The following is a 22,480-nucleotide window of genomic DNA, read 5'->3' as shown; positions in this document are numbered from 1 at the left end:
TACCTTGCCCCACATCGGTAAGAATCCAATTACCACAAGGATGGATAGTTACCCATGGCGAAGAATGGGATTCCCAGCAGGGTGGAGTTGTACTTTCCATCAGTGATGAAGAAGATCCCTGCTGCCGTGATGATGGAGATGCACACTGTGAGCACCCCCAGGAGGCCAAGGAAGGGCTTGCTGCGCAAACAGTCCTTCATGGAGCTGGAGAGGGTGGCTGTGGTCAGGATCAGCACAAGGCTCACCAGGACCTTGCTCCTGGCCAGGATGCTGGTCTTATGAAAGTCTCTCCAGAGGCTAAAGGATGCTAAAGAGTAGAGCTGGAGGTCCTGGTGCTCTTCCTGGAGCTTCCTCATGAGCTTACAGAACTCATTCTCCCACTTCTCCCCTATGAGGTCTTGAGTGGCAGAGCCATAGGTCTGGAGGTAGTAGGTGATTTGAATGGCTCTGGCTGACTTGACCCGCTGGTCCTTGCTGTTTGGCACTTCCACTACCCCGCCTAGTTGGTGTCCAATAAAACTGCTCCTCCCATCCTTGAAAACAGAAAAAGGGGAGACTAAAGTTACCAGAGGGATGCGCATTTCAAACAACAGATTCTTATTCTAAATGAAATAACACAACAAAGGCAGAAGGAGGCTCTTGCAATTGTGAATGGATGTGGGTGGAGTGGCATGTGAGGATTTTATATTCAACCTTTTGGAGTGCCATGGGATACCATGCAAGATGATCAAGATTAGAAAGATGCAAAGAGTATCATGAAGCTATAGAAGACTCACCACATGCATAGGAAAATGTACATAAATATTATTTTGATCTATCCTATGCATATCCCCATTCCCATCATTTCCTTCTATAACTCCTATATGCAGGATCAAGTTTGATGACTCAGTTTCAGCCAAAAGTAAAACATGGCATGAGTTAACAATATTTCAAAAATTAAAATAATAATTCATTTAATAAATACACATTAAACTTTTCATGGTTAACACACACACCTACACCAAGACATGCAAGCACACACAAACATCACAAACATTCATACTCTGGGGATACAACCATATATTGCAGAATAAATAGAAGATACTATTTTTTTTTACAATTAATAGAATAGGGTTGAGAGGTTTTCTAAATATTATGTGAACATCTGTTCATTCATTACATAATTCCCTCCAAAATTGTGCCTCAGACATTGGTTGATCTTTTCCCCATAGAACACAGTGGACAAATCCCCCAAACAAAACTGATGAGATTTCAGATGGGGTGGCCAAAAGTCATTTTGGTTTCAGAATTTCACACAATGTAGAGCAGACAAAGTCATATGAGTAGGATATTTATAAGAGAAGCAATCACTTCTCTCTAAGGTACATTCAAGGTGGACACTGAGTTGCTTAATTCAGAGCAGTAATTCTCAGCCATTGGTGCCTCCTCAGAAAGAAATCCCTGACAGACATCACCAAATTTTCAACAATTTGGGTATTTTCTTTTTGCCACAACTGTCATTTACTTCCATGGCAATGCTTGTCCGACATGATACTGAGCCTGATAGCAGGCTACAAGACAGAGCATAGCATTGAAAATGGGCCACAGGTACTGTGCAAAATGCAGGCACAAAGGTAAATTTATGCTATAAGGAGAATTTGCATTTGCTACATCAAGCAAGACTTTTATCTCATGAGGATAGAAAAGTGTAGAGTCAGAACCGGGAACCGTTCTTTCTGGAAAGGTAGTATGGAAGGGCAACAAACCCAACAGTCTGATAACTGTGGTGATTTTCACAGAGCTGTGAGGCACTGCATACTCAACGAGACAGGTGTGACAGTTCTCCTGAAGGAGAACACTTAGGTCTGAGGTACTTGTTCCCATACATATTTTTAACATACACCAAAGTAACTGTAATACTTGAAAGTGTGTTGTAAACACAAACAGTCTGAAAAATTTATAGAAATTACCAGTGGTGTAAGAAGGATAATTAAGAATTGTGAGGAAGAAATTTTACAGTCATCTCACATACCCATTTCCCTTCCACATGTTCAATAAAAGCAATTTTTCTATTTAATACAACCTGACCAATTCCAGTTGAATGATATATATTTTTTAAAGATTGTATTTATTTATTTGACAGAGATCACAAGTAGGCAGAGAGGAAGGCAGAGAGAGAGGAAGGGAAGCAGGCTCCCTGCCAAGCATAGAGCCTGACGTGGGGCTCAATCCCAGGACCCAGGAATCATGACCTGAGCCGAAGGCAGAGGCTTTAACCCACTGAGCCACCCAGGTGCCCCAACAATATATTTTTAAATAAGAATTTAATTTGAGTTTTATTCCCCTTTGCTTGGTAAATCTCCCACTTCCAAGGCATCTTTGTAAATTTTCCATCTTCTTTTCCATATCTATCTATCATTTACCTATCTATCTATCTAACATTCCAGCTAGAGGTTCCCAATGCTCTCTTTTGAAACCTGTAGGTTTCTTTGATGAGCTGCAAGTGAAAAGATAGGAAAACTTCAAAGAAGGAGTGGGAATCCTATCCCAGCAGTGACAGACTGGAATATGGTTTCCACTCTAAATAATCTCCATTCTTGTTCCTCAATCAGTCTTGTTTATTTTTGTTTTAAGCTTGGTATAATTTTTAGCTCCACCCCTGTTTCTACTTCTTGAAATCCCGTCTGTGATGTTGACTTGTGCTTTTGATTATTTGAAAGAGAAAGTATTTTAAAAGCTATATTTATTCACTTAAGAATGTGCAGTTCCATCTGTCTTTACTCATTCCTGTCATCAAAAAGATTTCCCAGGGATCTTTAGCAACAGAACAAAGATTTATGCATCCCTCAGGCCTCATTTGGAGATTATAGTGGATCAAAGAGGGCGCTGATAATGTGTCTGGACCAAAGTCAAAACTCTACAGAAGGCAATATATAGATTTTTAAATAACGGATCTTTATTGAGTTTGGCTAACTGCTCACCCTCCTTTTGAAGTTGTCTAATTTCCATTTCTCACAAAGATTACTTCATAAAAGATATGCTTTCAACCCATTATATTTAAATGGATGTTACAAATAGAATGAATTTTTCCTCTCTTAATCTATTCTATTTCTTGTACCAGAACAAAATAAACAAGGCCTTTAGAAGTCCTTGAACAGTTACCTCTGCTGAAAGGTCCACATTTTGTACAGTCATTGGCCCAATCATCCTACTCAGCATAGTCTGAGAAATATTTGTAAGGTAAAGTTCTACTATTTTGTAAGGGGTGGTAGAGGAGTTTCCCAACTTTACCGATTCATGAGTGTTTCTATATAGGAGAAACAAAAAATGAATGGAACATGTGTTTTAATTATCCTCTGGGCAGAACTTCCTTGGACCTGTCAGTAATCAGGAAGTCATGTGACCTGGGTTGCAGCATGCACCTCACACTAACAATTTAAGAAAACTTTGGCTGTTCAGTTCCCATTGCAGGTTTCCATTTTATCATCTCTAAAATGAACAGATATGAATATATGAGTAAATGTTTATATAATATTGAAGATATATTTCAGCTCTATTAATCTATAAAAATACCACCTATAAAGCTATGCTGGTGAGAGCTGAATGCCAGAAATGATATCGTTATTATAGAGCCATGAATTGATTACTTTTATGGCATGAAACAATCTCACCAATTGCCAGGAGGACGTTTTTGTTTAACAGATGAGCAAACATAGAGGCTCAGAGAAGGGAAACCTGTTAGTCAAAGTGATGAGACAGGGTTGCAACGCAATTCTAATTCCAAATCCAGAACTTTCTAGAATCCTATAGGAGTGATTTCAGGGAAGCTGCTTTAGGTCCTAGTCCCCATTAACTGCGCTTTATGATTAAAACTTGTTTCATGTGTAGATTTCTTATTTCCCAATATTTTACTCTCCATTAAACCAAACGCCTACCATTTCTATTGATTCAACTTCCTCCTGTTCCAATAAAACCTCCTACACAAATGCCAAAGTTCCTTTAAGTGGAGAAATCCCATTTATGTCATCATGAAGATAAACCTTAAAAATATGACAAAATGGTAACACATCACTTCCAGTGCTTTCCTGTTTCAGTGTTTCATTGAACTGAACCGGCATCATCAACAGGGGATGAATTGAAGCTCCTAACTCATATCCTTGTGCCCACTTCTGCTTTTCTTCAGTCTATTTCTCCACCTTAAAGCCAGAACTCACTGGCATAACTCTTAAAAGCTATTGGCTTCCACCTGCTTTAGGAATAAAAGAAGAATTCCTTACCATGTCTGCAAGGCACTGCATGTCCCACTGCTGGCTGAGACTCCGATCTTGTCTCCCACCCCTCTTCTCCCCGTGAATTCTGTTCCAGCCTTCCCACCTTTCTTCCCACTGCTTGAACACACCAAGCTAATTTTCACCACATGGCCTTTGCAACTAATGCTTTCCTCCATGATTCTAAGGCGAGGGCTGCTTCCTCCTGGATGCCTTATCTACCAGAAGACCATTTGAACCACATGATGATCTAAACTATACCTCCTTCCCACACATCACTTTATCACATACTGCTATGTTGTCTTTTTCCTCCAAAAGATTCCTATCTGAAGCGATCTTATTTAATCAATCAATTTCTCCTCCACTGGACTGTGTGCTCCTTGAGAGTAAGCACCTTTCCTATCTTGCTCACTGGTAATTTCCCTGTGCCTAGAACACAGCCAGCTATAAAAGGAACGTTCCCTATCGGTTAACTAAGTTCACCTGAGATGTATGTAACTAATCTTACATTATTTTTTAAGAGACCATTTTGCTAAGAATAGGAGAAGTGAGAGATAGCTCGAAGTATCTGAGGACAATAGGGCCTCAGATGAAGAGAGGTATATACAGAAACTAGAGGCTGGTGCAGAAACACACAAATACAAGTTTTACCCTTTTTTTCCCCTCAATCCCTTTACTGTAGTGTAACATTTCCCTAAAATGTGTTTCCTCTTCCATTTTCACTGCGTACCAAACATGTGGAGGGGCTAGTCAACTGACAGAGGGACTTAGTACTTGGAAAAGGGTTTGTAGGCACTGTGGCCTCGGGGCAAAGGACAGCTCAAGGTTCAATGAACTGACAGAAAGGAGGAAGTCTGAGGCTAGAGAGGAAAGCAGGGCCTTTTCAGGAAGAATCAGCAAAGCCTTATTAAGGAGCTGGAATTAATTGTTCTGTAGTAAGAAACTACTGTGCTTAAGCAGGGAATGAATGGCGTGCTTTCCTTTTTGGAGTGCTCTCTCACTGCACTGTGGCAGATGACTTAGCAAGTCAGGGTGACTTGAAAGGAAAGAGCTCCATTAAGAAGTCCCTGCAGCATTTCAGGTTCTTGATGCAGCATGAAAAAAATGTCAGCTGAGCCCGTCTGTGGTAGGTGAATTGTTCCAAGGTGAATCAATGCATTTACAGGTTATGAGGCTACCTCATAGCCAGGAAACATCACATCATACTCTCTCTCCAGAAGCAGTAATGCTAGGGGGAAAAGAAAAAAAGAAAACAAAATCTTGGGTTCTTTAGGTCTTATTTCATTTACGGTTACTACTTTGTAGCTCTTGAAAACTACCGCCCAATCTAAACCTCTACAGTAGAAAAGGAAATTAAAATCCCGAGACAAGATCAAAGAATAAATTCTTCAAGTGCTAGGAGAGGAAAGAGACATTAATGTCATAAACCATTGTGCAGAGAAAAAAAAAAATTCAATGAGGCTTTGAAATTATAGGGGAGTAAGTGTCCTATCTGCTCCGTGTATGTGCTAGGTTGCCGTTAAAATACTTTCTGTGATTGCAAGATAATTTAGCTGCAGAGCTTCTGTCCAAGACAATCGCATTTCAGATTGCATTGATTTTCAATGAGGTCGACTCGGCAAGGATATTGGAAACTTTTAGATCGTCAGTCTTTTACTGCTGAAAAGAAAATCTACCTATCTATGTATAGTAGACAGGGACATTTCTGAAGGAATGCTAAAGTTTGTTGTTTTGTTTGCTTGATGTTTAAAAGACTTTCCCTCCTATTTATTTCTTAACTTACATCCCTTTGTTTTATTCTCAAAATCAAATATTGTAGAATAAACTATGATTAAATGAAATCATCAGCTATCTTGAATTTCCTCATCAGAGCTTCATGTTTAGTAGAAACAAGCAAATAATGAGAAAGCAGTTCCTATATGGTATTTAGTTAAAGAAAAAAGAATGAAGGCATTAGGGTGTCTGGGTGGCTCAGGTCATGATCTCAGGATCTTGGGATGGAGTCCCACATCAAGCTCTTTGCTTAGTGGGGAATCTGCTTCTTCCTCTCACTCTTACTCTGTGTTCTTCCTCTCTCTCAAATAAATAAATAAATAAATATTTTTAAAATGAAGACTTAAAAGCACTAAACTGCCCTAATAAAGAATAAGTTGAATTTCTTATAAGGACACATTACTCAACTAGGAGAGCATAGTAGTGCATTTTAATTTTTTTTCAAATAGGAAAAGTTAAAAAAAAGAAGCTTTATGTTGTTGAAATGAAATGTAGACTTTAGCCAGTCAGAATATAAAAGAATATTAAAAATGCATTCTAGCATATCACTTTCTAACACATGTGACAGACTTAGTTTTAAGATTTAAGAACTTTCTTTGCATCATCCTAGGTAACTCTTCCTGTCATTCTATGAGAAAGTGCTATGTTGTAGTAGTCTCAAGTCACCAAGGAGGACACAGGTACCTCGGGGCAGGGGAAGATAATGTCAGGTTATACAACTACTAAGTGGCATAGTCAATCACTTATTCCTCTTTTTGACTCGAACATGTATGTTTTTACTACAACTGCACATGTGTTTAAATAATTTATGAATATATTTGAATGAAGGGAAGTATAAGATAGCAATAATGTACACAGACCCAAGAGTTCAGCCGTCTCAATAAGAGTCCCAGTGTCAACATGGGCAAGGTGTGGAGCTGTCTGGACGTCAGTCTTATCACAGGTTAAAATAAAAATCACATGGCATTGTGAGGATCAAGTGTGCAAATGCGAACGAAACATTTAGACTAGTGTTCAGAAAGTGTTGGGTATTATTCTTATTAGCATGTCATAAATTAAATACTTGAATAACACTGTCTATTCACTTAGACACCTAATATTCTTCTACATTTCCCAGCAAATCTCTGTAATAAGAGAACACAGGGGACAGAATCCAGGCATCTGGCTCCAAGTTCCAGTTCTGCTACGATTGTAGCAAGGTGACGGGGCATGCTGCTTGATTTCTCTGGATACCAACGCCACCTCAAAAATAAAAGTCTTGGCGTATATTATTTCTAAAGGTTTCATTAGCTCTGTATTTAATGATTCATCTGTGGTAAAGTCATTAGACACTGCAAAGTAGACTAGAGAAATCTACCCTAAGGGAAAAAGCAATAAGAAGGAAAAAGAAACATAAGATGGCCCATGTCCATTTCCATAGAAACAAGAAGCTTTTTAGCTCCTTTAAAATCTGGACCCCAGTAGCTTTTTTCTCTCTCTTTGAATAACTTCCAGAGAGAATTCTTCTCAAGTGGAAAAAGATCAAGAGTTTGCCCAATTTTACCTAGATGTAAATCATCTCTCAGTGTCCAAATGGATTAATTTCTTATACAGTAAAATTCATTTTCTCTTCAAATATTTATTTCATGAGTATTCTGTCCTCTGTATTGGTTTACTTATCACATAATTGAATAAATACATTTAATTTCTCCTTTATCGATGCCAAATCTTTTTTTTAAACATTTTTTAAAACATTTTTTAGAAGATTTTTTAAATTTATTTGACAGATCACAAGTAGGCAGAGAGGCAGGCAGAGAGAGAGATTGGGGAGGAAGCAGGCTCCCTGCTGAGCAGAGAGCCCGATGCGGGGCTCGATCCCAGGACCCTGAGATTATGACCTGAGCTGAAGGCAAAGGCTTTACCCCACCGAGCCACCCAGGCGCCCCTCAATGCCAAATCTTTACACAAATATCTTTTAAAAGTGTGGAAGTAGAGTTAACATCTACTTTCATGTGAGGTGCATAACAATGAACTTTCTGTTTTTCTGTAATTCATCTTAGTGACCTATTCCAAAAATTTCAATTGCAAGCAATATCACTATTTTAAAAGAGTCTTTCATAAAAGGATCAATGGAACCACTCACAGTGAAGCATTCTATATCAAAGAACATTTAGCTTTAATGTTATTCTCCATAAAGGAAGCTGGCCATCATTGGTATGGGAACATCTGTGGAATGTACAAAGGCCTTAAGTGCAGTGCCCCCTCCAGGAGAGGCGTCAAAAGACCTGCCATAACAGCTTTTCCTTTGGGCAAGAAACTCTCCAAAAATCACTCTAGCTTTCAGTCACATGCTATATCAAGAGCGTGGCACCTGAGCCATTAATACCTCTGAGTGGAAAAATAGATCAGACTAACAAGTTACAGAGACAAAAAGTAGAGTTCAAACTTTTGATTGAGAAATCAAAGGGAAAGAGGAAGGATCAAAAGCATACGTATTGTAGGGAACTACATGGGGCCGTCCTGTGGAAAAGTCTGGGCATGCTTGAGGATGCAATATACAGACGGAAACAGTCAAGAAAGACAGAGTCATTCATTCCGCTGGAGATGTATTCAGTGAACTCATGCTTTGTGTCAGCCAGCTTTTGAGGTTAGAATGGTGAACAGCTATAGTTCCTATATTCAGAAAGCCTATGCTTTGGGATGAAGTGGAAGATAGGGGGAAATATGTAAGCAGAAAGGCCTTTAAAAATATATATGTAAGTATTAAGGGAGCAATAAGAAATAATCAGCTAGCCTAGCAATAACTAAGAAGACCTTCCTAAAAGAAGGGCATCATAGCTGAGACCTGAAGCATGAGTAACAATTATCCAGGTAAAGACGGGGTATTAGTTGGTTGTCTTGGGGAAGAATGATCTTCTAGGCAGAGGGAACAGCATTGCAAAGGTCTAGAAAGGAGAATATTCATGTAGTGTTCCCGAGACTTTGAGAATGACTGGAATATACAGTGCATAGGAGTGATGCCGAGATGAGTACCAGTAGTGAATATGAATATGGAGATTTGCTTATTCAAAAGCTTTCTTTGACTGCAATGTGAAAAATGAACTTTAGGTGTGCCTTGAGATGGAGATAGACACTAGAGAGGGGGCACTGGATGGTTTTCTTACGTTCCTCATAGCTTTATTTAAGCCAAGACCAACCTGCTTATAAAAGCATCATTTTTAAAAATTATTTTTTATTTTTTTAGATTTTCTAGAATGCACACTATTCTGGAAAATAAATTTTCCTCACACCCAGGCCTTTTTCCAAAGAACATCTCTTCTGGAGCTCTAGAGATTCTTGGAGAAAAGCTTCCTTCCTAAAGGTACAGCAGTTGCCAAAAGTGATTTAGTTACTCTAATGATTCCCATAAATCTAATAAATCCAAACAATATGTGGGTTGAGTGTCTGGAAAGGCAAATTGTTAGTGTGTGTGTAGAAAACAAGATAAGGACAAATAAACAGAAGAAAAATATCTCTTCCTTGGAAGCATTTGTACTTTTGTTATAGAAACAAAACCTATAAGGTAGTGAGAAAATAAAGCAGCACAGAGTATTAAACTCTGAAGACATTGCTGAAGAATGCAGATAACTGCTGAGGGCTGCAAAATTAAAAACATACAGCATGATCTCAACCATGTAAAAATAAATATGCATGTATAAATATTCAAAGGAAATCATCAAAATTTAACATTAGCTCTGATTTGGTATAAAATTATAGGTCACATCTGCTTTCTTGGTTAGTTGGGCTATTTTATATTATTTTTTTTCAAAGCACTATTGACTCATCAACAAAAATAATAAAAATAAATATGTTAAGGGAATGGCATGAAGGGAAGTTAGGAATGGGAATGATAAATTAGGTTTGACTGATAATCAAATTTCACTTTAACAAGCAGTGGAAGAGGAGGGAGGGCCAAGAATCAAGACTCCCTTGTTTCTGGGCTCAAGTCCTAAGCAATCTGCCTAGTGGCTTCTAAGTCAACTTGAATTATGATGGTTCATTCTTCTCCATGAAGGACTGTGATTTTGTCCATTAAAATATAATGAACAACAGCGTTCTACTTAAAGTTACAGGTAAATAACAGCAGATTCTTGGCTACGATGATAAGGTAAAGTGTTAACACTTAACTCACAAGTTAATCTGAATTTGCACTGGCTAACTGGCATTGTCTTTTCTTTCTTTCTTTTTTTTTTTTTTAAGATTTTATTTATTTATTTGACAGAGAGAGAGAGATCACAAGTAGGCAGAGAAGCACGGGGAAGCAGGCTCCCCACCAAGCAAAGAGCCTGATGTGGGGCTTGATACCAGGACCCTGAGATCATGACCTGAGCCAAAGGCAGAGGCTTAACCCACTGAGCCACCCAGACGCCCCTGGCATTGTCTTCTCAAAGAAAAGACTGTGAGAACCTTGGTAGCTTAATATTACTTTGTCTTCCATTGAACTTGAGTTCCAAACCCTCATGGTGTCTTTTTTTTTTTTTTTAAAGATTTTATTTATTTATCAGAGAGAGGGTAGGCAGAGAGTGAGCACAGGCAGACAGAGTGGCAGCAGAGGCAGAGGGAGAAGCAGGCTCCCTGCTGAGCAAGGAGCCCAATGTGGGACTCGATCCCAGGACGCTGGGATCATGACCTGAGCCGAAGGCAGCTGCTTAACCAACTGAGCCACCCAGGCGTCCCGCCTCATGGTGTCTTTTTAATTTTTTTCTTTGTATTGTTCCTTCCCATGCATTTTTTTTAACCTGAAAACAGAAGCCAAATTAATTGGCCAATCAAACAAACGTGTTTTGAGTATTTGCTATACATAAAACAGCACTCTAAGCTTTCTTTCTTTCTTGAATTATCCAAGATAATTGTAATCATAGAGGTCTAGGTTATGAGGTTGGTTACAACTTCCAGGAAATATGCCATTAATTTCTGCAGTGGGGAGATAGCATTGCCATTTATGAGCTCCATTTTTCTAATTTCTTCTACTTTCTATTTTTCTTTGTTTTCCAAGATTGAATATAAGTTTCATGCAATGGGATGCCTGGGTGGCTCAGTTGGTTAAGCAGCTGCTTTCAGCTCAGGTCGTGATCCCAGAGTTCTGGGATCCAGTCCTGAATCCAGCTCCTTCCTCAGCAGGGAGCCTGCTTCTCTCTCTGCCTGTCTCTCCCCCTGCTTGTGCTCTCTTTCTCTGACAAATACATAAATAAATATCTTTAAAATTAAAAAAAAAATTCATTCAAAGGGGCCTCTACTTATAATTAGTTAATTAGCATTGCTATCCATTTTATTGCTCCATTTGGCCTTCCAAGTTCAGTGAAGATAGAAAATGAAAAGTGGTATATTTCTGAAGCTAGAGGAAATGAATTTGGGGTACATATTTCAAGGAAAGGTAGAGGAACTGACATATTGGGAAAGAAAGTGAAACTGAGAGTGTAACTTTTATTTGCAGTTGTGGGCTCACGACAGCTGTGTCTTAATTTTTTTGATGAAATAAAAGTGACACGTCTGAGTGTCTGCTGAAGTGATCAGATGTTAATATCTCATCATCTTAAATGGACCTCCTGTCTACATTGTCCTTGCTCCATCTCCCTTCTCCCCTACCTCTGCTGCCTTTTTTCCCTGCCCTTTTCTCCTCTCTCTCCTTCCCTCTGACCCTTTCAGTTTTCCTCCTCTTCTCTTTCCCATCGTTGTCCTTCCTTTATTTGAAAGACAACTACCTCAAAGCCACAGTGAGGGATAATTATTGAACTATGTCAGTAAAATACTAGATAAAGAATACAATGCTTTTTTTTTTTTATAAATATATTTTTTTAAGATTTTATTTATTTATTTGACAGAGAGAGATCACAAGTAGACGGAGAGGCAGGCAGAGAGAGAGACAGAGAGAGGGAAGCAGGCTTCCTGCTGAGCAGAGAGCCCGATGTGGGACTCGATCCCAGGACCCTGAGATCATGACCTGAGCCGAAGGCAGCGGCTTAACCCACTGAGCCACCCAGGCGCCCAGAATACAATGCTTTCTTAAGTCCATTTTATCTTCACTAAATTACCTTTCCTGTTTAATCCCCCAAAGGACAGACATGCTTTCAAAGTATCATGTGTGATATACATTCTAATGAGGTCCATGAAATTTTTCTTCATGACTACCAAGATATCCAGCCTCAAAGATATTAAAATAATTGAAAGGCTTTTGATAAAGCTCAGAAAGTAAGTACTCTCCTATCTTGCAGCTCCACGTGGGTTAAATATTACTTCTCTCGGCATAAGAGATGAGGGTGTAATGGCTCACCTTTGCAAGTGTGTTAACATTTTCTGGGTTGATGTGACATATTTTTCTCAAGTGCATGGGCTAATCTCTGTATTAAGCTCTATATTCTTGGATATCTAGCAAAGGAGCATTTGGATGCATTTGGGAGGTAAATTTTTAAAAGGCTAATAACACTTTTAAGATACCAGAGTAAAAAATTAATTCAAAAGCTAAGTGAGTGTTTTTTCCTTGATAATTTCACTGCAAAAGATTATTCAAAAATCTTTAAAGATTTAGAAAATTATTTTCTGCTTGTATTTCTTGAGAGGAGAAGAATCACTTTTCTGGTTTTCTTTGTTTAAGGTTAATTTTAAATAAAAATATGTACATACAAATACTTGCCTGATGTAGGAAAGAAGTAACCCACTCAAGTTAAGCAAGAAAATATGCTGGAAGCATATTAAGTTATGCATAATAACTGTAGTTCTAGTTTTAGTAAGAAAGGTAAAATTTCATGTTATTTTATTACCTAACTCAGAAAAATTCAGGGAACATTCAAATAAGTGTTTTTATTTTATACTCCTGTAAGATTTTTCAAAGCTAATATCCACTATTTGATCCCATTTCCCCATTTTTTGGTTTGGGATGTATGGTAATCTTAATAAATTAGGTGGTAGTAAGTTATAGTGAGTAAAAGCATATATGATGGATTCTCCCAAACTGTTTTGGCAATTGATTTACTTTTTTGCAAAAGGGATTTTTATACAATAGGGGAAAATACGAAGGCGGACAGTCTCATAATACTGAAAGTCATCATCACTGTAAATTTACTATTCAAAATTAGGCCATTTTGAGGCAGGCCGACCTACATTCTAGCCTTTGGGAGTTTAATTGCCTCCACTCGATAAACATGATTGCGGCTTCTTCCAGGCACACGTAAATATCCCTCAGCTGTGGCAGTTCTAATATCACCTAGCTCTGTTTCATGAAGTTTGGAGACAATGCTTCTAATCAAAATCGCACTCCTTTTTTAGGTTGGTTTCAATTTACTTCTCAGTTTTCTAAAATAGTGCCAAGCTTCAATAGCCCAATTTCTCATAATTTGACAATCAATGTATTTTTCTTCCACAAATCACTACCTTGCTTTCTAAAGCACAAAACTTTAGCATAGAGAATTCTCTTGAACCTGTTCCTACAAAGGGTTAGGAAATGAACTGAGATCTCTTGCCCATTCTTTAGACAAGACATTCTAGATGTATCACAGGCCACATGACTGGCAAGAGCAGTTTGTCTTTAAGGTTTGGAGAACCTGGGACTAAAACGGTCCTTCTGTAACCAAAAGCATCTGGTGAAGGAGCCTCTCTTAGCTTCCCTACTTTATCACCTCTCTTTAAATTTCATATGTAAAAGGACACCACACAAAAGCCAGGTGTGATGATTCTACACCGACATGGTTTCCATTTTGTGTTTGCCCACTGTCTTTTCACCCATGGGATTGTTCAGAGAAATACAATTTCATCAAAATAATTAACAGCAGACTTTGATTTTAATATGTTTGCTTCAGTATATTTCATGCTTGCTATAACTACATGTTCTCTCTCCAATATTCTGTACCATCTCACAGGCATCACTGATGTTGATTCAAGAATGCTAAGAACACTGTGTCTATCACAGTGTTAATAGAAAGCCAATGTATTTCCTCTCCCTCATTGATAGCAGATATTTTCATTCAAATGACTTGATTATATTAAAGTGAAAAGAAGGAGAAAAGATACAGAATGAGAAATGCAAATATAACAAGGACACACAAAGACTTGGTTTCCAACTTAACACACCCAACAAAGAACCAGTTTTTTAGAGCACCTGCTACAAATGAAACTCTATTACAGGCACAAAAATGTGGAAGTCTGGTTCATTGTCCTAAAGACATTCACCATCACTCTACTTTACTGCAACACAGGTTCATTTCCCTATAATTTTGCAAGTAGTCAGAGAATTCTAGGCGACTATGTCACACATTCCTTATGAATAAGGTGAGAGTCTCTCTTTTTTACAAAGCTTATGTAAAGAAAACAGTCTAGCATCTTTCATTTACATAGAGGTGCTTTGTGGAAGCACAATTGGTAAGTGGGTGTCTGCTTTGACTGAGAGATCAGGGCTATTTGAAGCCACTGCAATCAAGTTACATAAGCAGGTATTTAGGGGAGAGTTTTCAAATGCATATTGCTATGTCAAGGCACTGTTTTTTTTTTTTTTTTAAACAAAAACAAAAAACAAAAAACCAATAAGAACACACACAGCAAAAACAACACTCCCTTAGAATTGGGGCTGGCAGCTGTCTGGACCACACTGGAGCTATTTACAAGGAAATACTGAGCAAGTTTCTAAAGGAATGGAATGGCACTCAGCACTGAACTACTCCGTTTGGAATAATACTGGATTCTTCTTGGTATGGAAGTGCAATGAGGTCCACCACTCCCTCCAATAGCAGGGTTTCCCCCCCCACCCCAATAGCAGTTTAAGCAATGATGTTTACTATTTGTTATCCAGATCAAAAAAGAAGATAAGCCCAAGGGAGACCACAGAAGGGTCTTGTCTACCATCTGAAGGAATCAGGAAGGGTTGCTATTGACAATCTTTAAAACAAGAAGGGACCCGATGAGATAGATGTTAGAAGTTCCCTCTGATAACAGTAAGAAGAATGGTCTGAAATGCCTGTGTGCACATGTTTGCGTGTTGGGATTTTACAACAGTGTTAATGGCTGTGGTGATGAATGATGAGGAGGTTCTAATATACTTTCAGGTAAGAGATAAAGAATCCCTAAAAGGGCAACAGACAGAAGAAAAAGAGTTAATAAAGGGATATTTAAGAAGTACAGTGGATAGGACGGGGTGACTGCCTACATATGAAAAATGAAGGGAAGGAGGGAGCAGTGAATGAGGACCCCCCACTGTGGCTTAGGAGCCTGGTGTACCACAGTGGCACTCACCAACCCAAAGACTCCTTGTGTGGGATTGGGGGAGCTGGAATTGAGCTCAATATTTTGAGCTTTAAGTACCTGAAAAACATCAAGTTGGAGATATTTACAAAGGAATACATTGCTTAAGACCAAGGCTAGAGAGGAATACTTCAGAGTTATACACATTAAGAATTTGATCTAAGGCCACACTTGTCCAGAGAATGAATAATGTTGGAAGACAAGAAGCTTGGGCAGAATCCATAAGAATGAGGAAAATAGTGTCAGTAGAATTCATTAAAAGGTGAACAATGCAGAAAAATAGCCAGCCTTTTTTTTTTTTTTTTTTTTTTTTAAATAGAGACTACATATGTTGATGAAACATTTCATCAACTCTGATGGGAAAATATATTAAAGAAAGGAGGAATTATAACGGATGGCAAGCCATTTGCTGACATTTGTTTAATTATCTCAGAATAAATTTTTGTAGGATATGGGCTTACAGTACACTCAAATGTTCCAATTCATTGAAATGAAAGTGGTTCAGATCCAAAGAATCGTCTTCAGTTGGAATATTTTTTCAGTGCTTTAATGGGAAATTCCCGCCAGTCAAGTGAAGTTGTATCCTGTTCAACCTTTTGAGATGAAGGATTTGCCTTTTTTTTTAAAAAAAAAAAGATTTATTTATTTATTTGACAGACAGAGGTCACAAGTAGGCAGAGAGGCAGGCAGAGAGAAAGGAGGAAGCAGGCTCTCCGCTGAGCAGAGAGCCCGATGTGGGGCTCGATCCCAGGACCCCGGGATCATGACCTGAGCTGAAGGCAGAGGCTTTAACCCACTGAGCCACCCAGGCGCCCCAAGGATTTGCCTTTTAATGAGAAATTTGCATTTCATTATAAGTATGTACCCTCTGTCTTTTATTTGGTTATTCTCTACAGAAGCAGGTTCTTCTTTGGACCATGTGCAAGGCATATAATAATGACAGGTTCCAGAAAATTTATTTCAGACATTTAAAATAAAAAAAGGCATAGTTAAAAGAAGCGAGTACTAAAACACACACACACACACACGCATACTCTCTCTCCTTTGCTCTTTTGGTGGGTGAGATATTAAAAGAATACTTAGAGGTGACCTCACAAATTTCCTGTTTCATGGCCGGGTATCTGTGAAGACAGAACTAGTCATGAAGAGTTGTGTTAGATTAGATCATTGAATATGCCAAAAATTATTTGTAAAAGGGAACTTGATCATCAAGGCCACCTGAGTTAGCAGTGTATTTTAAGCAAGAAAATAGCCGCATGCATTGGTATATGGGGTGTGTGTGCTTGGGGCGGTGGGGAGAGTTCCAAATTCTAACCTAATATGGATAGACAAAAGTTAAATTAAATAATAAAGAAATAGCAAAATGATCTCCTATCTATGAAGCAATAGCACATTGCATTAAGAATAATTTTAACAGCTAAACACATTTGCTGCTTATAATAAAATAATCACATGGTCAGGTTTTCCAGTTGGATCAATATGATCATTAATGTCACAATATCTCCGAGGGAACATCAGAATTGTCTGAGACATGTCAAATTATGTGCAAAAGAGTTTCTTATATTTGGTAAACAAAAGTTAGAACCAACATCAAAAATTTCAAGAAACTTAAACTGGAAGAAAGCTCTTTCCTCTGAAGTCTTACAGCATTTTCTGGATTCCTCAAATACCATTTTTTTTTTTAAGATTTTATTTATTTATTTGACAGAGAGAAATCACAAGTAGATGGAGCGGCAGGCAGAGAGAGGGAGAGAGGGAAGCAGGCTCCCTGCTGAGCAGAGAGCCCGATGCGGGACTCGATCTCAGGACCCTGAGATCATGACCCAAGCCGAAGGCAGTGGCTTAACCCACTGAGCCACCCAGGCACCCCTCAAATACCATTTTTAATCACTATATGTTAGTTTCATTATTTTTGTTTCTCCATTCTTTATTGGAAATTCCTTGAAGGCAAAATAGAGAGTTCAATATTTTTATTTTGTTTTGTTTTGTAATTGCCTATGATAAAATATCTTCTTAAAAATCTTCCATCAAACAAAGAGTGGTATGTACCTTATCAACTTAATTTTTTCCTTTCTGAACTGTTTGTCTTTTCTGAATAGGAAGGGAGAGGGTTATGAGTACATAAAGAAACCAAATGGCATAATATACATATGGAATTCCAGAGTTTGAAATGGGCTTCTAGGCAAGATAGTTAATCATCTCTCAGAGGTTATCTAGCTAAACCTCCCACCAGTATCATGGGAAATCTAATTTGTTGGAAACTGTGGATCTAGAATGTTTTAATTAGGAGAACATTTTACATTTACAGTTGTCTCCCTTATCCACAGAGGGCACATACCAAGACCCACAGTGGATGCCTGAAATTATGGATAGCACTGAACTCTATACTATGTTTTTTTCCTACACTTAAATACATCTATGATAAAACTTAATCCATAAATTAGGTACAATAAGAGAACAACAAAAAAAAACCTAATAATAAAATAGAACAATTAAGACAATATACCATAATAAAAGTTATGTGAATGTATTCTGTTCCTCAAAATATATTTTTAAAATATTATTTATTTATTTATTTGACAGAGAGAAAGAGAGAGAGAGATCACAAGTAGGCAGAGAGGCAGGCGGGGTGGGGGGAGAGCAGGCTCCCTGCTGAGCAGAGAGCCCAATGGAGGACTCGATCCCAGGACCCTGAGATCATGACCTGAGCTGAAGGCAGAGGCTTAACCCACTGAGCCACCCAGGCACCCTCAAAATATCTTACTGTACCCTACTCACCCTTCTTCTCATGATGATGTGACAGGAAAACATGACCTAGTGATGAGACGAAGTGAGAATTGCATTGTGATGTAATATTAGGCTGTTATTCATCTTTTTTTAAAAAAATTATTTGTTTTAGAGAAAGAGCGTGCACGCATGAGAATACAGAATGCAGTGAGTGGGGGGTTGCAGAAAGAGGAGAGAATCTCAAGAAGACTCCCTACTGAGCATGGAGCCCCACGCAGGGCTGGATCTCATGACCCTGAGATCTAACCTGAGCTGAAATCAAAGAGTCAACTCAACTGACTGAGCCATCCAGGTACTCCTGCTTCTGATGATTTGTCAGAAGGAGGATCATCTGCTTTCAGACTGCTTGACTAGGGGGACCTGAAACTGTAAGACATCGAAACTTCAGAAAATGAAACCAGGGATGTGATGTGGGGGGTGGGGAGAGATCACTGTATGTTTGTGGACACGGCAGGAAGCTGGGAGTGACCCAGAGACTCTGGAAAAAATGTGATGCTTTGTACTGTTTCCATCCTTTCTGTTAATATTTGGAGTCCCGTGCTCTCTTCTATTTGTGACTGTAAAGAAAACTAAGTGACTTTATAACTAAGAAGTCCTGTACCAAAATCTCTCCTCTTCCATCACTGCTCAGCCATGTGACTGTTGGCCTCTATCCAACCTGAACAACAAACATCTCAAGGAGCATTGTCCTGGCTGTACCTCCTGAGCAGGTGATATAGAACTTCACTTTTTTTCATCTGCAGATTTAGTGTGAAGTTAGTTTGCTCACATTACAAACAACACTGCAGTCCCTGTGCATGGAGACTTTCTCAATGCCCAGGCAGCAATGGTAGTCATGAATAAATAGTATCCTTTCTGGAAACTCTTCCTCCAGATGTGTGGAGACTTGTAATGCTAGATCATAATGGTAGAGAAGAGCAAGACATTAAATTAGCAGGTAGATGAATGGGATCCTGGTAAATGAGGTACCCTTGGAGGAACTGTGGGCCTCCTCGGCGGGGGCACTACATTTTGTAGAAAATTCTGAGATACTAGATGTTGGAGAAAAGGAAATCACTTAAGCATACTGTACACTTCTGACTAAAATTAGTTTCTTTTGTGTGGCAGATACAATAGTCATTGTCATTTTACTAAGAAACACAAATAAAACAAAAGAAAAACCCCACAGGTGCATATGACCTAAAATGCCAAGTGTTTGGTAGGTAGGTTTTAACCTCAGTGTTGGTACCTTTGGAAAAAGAGAGATGTGGAAGGACGTCATTATTAGGCGACCGCTTGTGGTTGTGAATGCAGAACCTGGGATATGGGCCTCATCAAAAGGGAGTAGAATTAAGGTCTGGACATAAGGATCAGCAGTTGGCTGCACTGTGTTCTTTTAAGCTCCTTGAAAAAAATGAAGATGACCCAGTGATGTTTTGGCTAATATCTTACATAACAAAGCTGAGGGTGGGAAAGCATTACATTTTTAATGTATTTTTATGGTTTCAGAGAATTTTAGTATCGTTCATATTTGAATGGAGGTTCACAGCATTAAAACTACTTGAAATTTATAACAGGGAGGGTATTGGAGTAGGAGAAAAGGGTCTTTGGGTGGACTGTTCTTCACTCCTTTGCTGTTTCTTTCACTCCTGAAGGTTGGCACACAGTGCACTTGTCCTGATCTGTCAGCAGATCCATCACTAAAGCCCTCATTACTGTTGCCACCAACTCTTATCAGAATAAACTCCCTTTGCAGTCAATGAAAATTCTACTTTTCACTGATTCATCTCACTCCTTAAACAATGACTAGAAGACAAAATGTTGTGAAGAACTGAGTAATAATAAGATGTAGTTAAAGGTATCTGGGCAGTGAGCTACCTTATCAGAGACAGCAAAGTACCTTCTTTTCCAGAAGAATTGTTACACACTCTCTACATTCACCCCCCCCCTCCAAAACTGGAAAAACATATTTCTCAGAGTCAAACACTTCTTCCTGATGCTATACTACTCTTGTACTCTACAATGTGTACCAAATGCAAAATATACTGCCTTTTCTTCTTCAAATAATCATTTTTTTCTTATTATCTGTGTGGTGAATAAATAATCCCTTCATTTTGCAGAGAAATGTGTTGAAATACCACAATTTTTTCCTCATACATATAATATACCATTGAAACACTTACTTGGAAGAGGGCAACATATGAGTCTACATGAACAGCTCAAACTCTACCACTTATAACAACAAAGTATGGGGTTGGGTTACTCTGAGTTGGGAAATCAATCCTTCAGAAGATTCTAGTATTTCATTTAATTACAGTGGTTTTCAAAGTGTGTTCTCTGAACCAGCAATGTCAACATCACCTGAAAACTTGGGAGGACTGCAAATTCTGTGAATCAAAAACTTAGGGAGTAGGGCCCAGCAATGTGTGTTTTTAATAATAAACCTTTAGATGAGTCCGATGTACACTTAAGCTTGAGAAGCACGGCCCTAGAAGAACTTCTTTCTCCTGAGTTTGCAGTGTCAACTTGATGGCAGTGAGTCAAATTTGTCCCGGAAACATGGCAGGAAGTTGAATTTTTTTCTTTTTTTTGATTCCCAAGAAATTAAACATGTGTATGTTAGTAGAGAGATGGCTAAAAGAAGGGGATCAAGGTAGATTAAAATGTAAGGAGAAAGAGGTTGTGCTAACAAGACAGACAAGGGCGCATAGGCACCCAGGAGAAAACATCAAAGCACAAAGATGAGGAAGTAGGAAAGCACTTAAACATGTCACACTGAAGAAATGTAGAGACACACATACTCGATAAGCCAAGGGTCTTTTATCATCAAGGAAGTATACATAAATTTGTGTCTTTTTTTTCTTTTCTTCTTTTTTTAAAGAAAAAAATCTCATTCTGATCAAGCTTGGGCTTAGTCAGACGCGCACTAGGAACTTCAGAAAGGAGACTTCAAGAGTTTCAAAGAAAAAGTTGACAGAAGCTATGACATCTTACTCCATTACAGAAAAAGAAATCTCAAATGTTGGAGAAGTCTTAAAAATATCATGCAGATTATGTTAATAGAAATAATTGCACTGAGGAAGGAAAAGGGGAGAGGCAAGTGAGGTGGCAAGGAATATTCTCCAATGAGCTTACCTTTTACAAAGAGATGTCAAAAAATGTAAATGAGGAGACAGTTTAAAAGAACACCATAGATCTCTGAGAATAATGTTCAGAAGGCTAAATTTAAAATAAGGTGCCAATGCTGAGTGTAAGAAAAAAGTTATTTTTGTTTGCTGTGAATATTTGACTTATCTTGTTTTCTTTGTTTGGACCAAGAAGATCAGAGGAAAAACAGGCTCCCTGCATTGGGCTAGTAATGTAACTCTTGGTGGCTGACCAAAAAGAAAAAAAAAAAAATGGAGAATAAAGCCGCTGCTAAATTTCTGTCTTCTCTATGAGAATGAAGGGGTGGAAGGATATAGGGAAAAAAAGAAATGGGACTGAGTAAGGAATAGATGATAAAACATATTATTGAATGATGCTTCTAATTGTCTGCTGACCTGTGTGAATTACCACTGTTCCAAGAACATGAGAACATGAGAAGAAGACCCAGAGCTGTCAACAGTGATGTTGATGCAGCCACAGTGAATACAGAGGAATCATTAGCTTGGCAATGGGCAAATGGAATTTTGGTTGAAAAAAGAAAATGTGAATTTCTCACACACCTCTATAAAGATTGATGTTGATTTGAGGCCTGATATTTGGTTAAGCTGTTAAGATAAGACATAAGGGATAACATGATGCTGATTTGAGGCACCCCCCTTTTTTTAACAGAGTCACAGATAGATGTATCAGAGAATGGCAGAGGACCTGGTGTTCTTCACTCCTTCAAGGCAGCCTCTGAAAAAGCCCTTATGGGCAGTGTCAGAATTCTCACTTATTCTTTCAAAATGTAAATTGCTCAAACTACTTTGGAAGAATTTTTGGCATTATTAAGTAAAGTTGACTACATCTACAGACTCCATGACTCTGGTATTCCTCTCCTAGCTAAGGAACCTGTAAAAATTTTGCACACACACACCAGGAGACATGTATGCAGGTATAATACTATAATGGCCCAAAAGAGCAAACAAACCAAATGTTTATGAATATTAGAATAAAGAGTGACATGAATGCTTAATCTGGCAATGAAAAGGAACTAATCAACACTAAACACATCAGCATGGATAAATCACACAAATAAAACTTTGAGTGAGATTAGCAAGGAATATATCCCATTGAAATCCTCTTATATAATGCTCAAAACAGGTGAAATAATTTTATTATTCAAGAATGTATACTTAATGGTGATGCAACATGGGGGCTTAAGGGGGTAGGAGAAGAAGAAATGAAACAAGATGGGATTGGGAGGGAAACAAACCATAAGTGACTCTTAATCTCACAAAACAAACTGAGGGTTGCTGGGA

At 38.4% G+C, this 22,480-nt stretch overlaps 1 protein-coding gene across 2 annotated transcripts in view; it reads right to left on the bottom strand.

Annotated features, from left to right (window-relative positions):
* Window positions 1-22,480, bottom strand: part of PTCHD4 (patched domain containing 4) — a 187,077-nt gene that overhangs the window by 134,854 nt on the left and 29,743 nt on the right. For both annotated transcript variants that reach the window (XM_059399060.1, XM_059399059.1), the window contains one exon: window positions 53-533. In XM_059399060.1, coding sequence (XP_059255043.1) covers window positions 53-533 — 481 coding nt within the window. The remainder of the gene's footprint in view (window positions 1-52; window positions 534-22,480) is intronic.

The sequence above is a fragment of the Mustela nigripes genome, chromosome 5 (assembly GCF_022355385.1).
Source record: "Mustela nigripes isolate SB6536 chromosome 5, MUSNIG.SB6536, whole genome shotgun sequence".
Taxonomy (NCBI): domain Eukaryota; kingdom Metazoa; phylum Chordata; class Mammalia; order Carnivora; family Mustelidae; genus Mustela; species Mustela nigripes.
The sequence above is the reverse complement of the archived record's forward strand: the minus strand, read 5'-3'. Positions and strand labels throughout refer to the sequence as shown.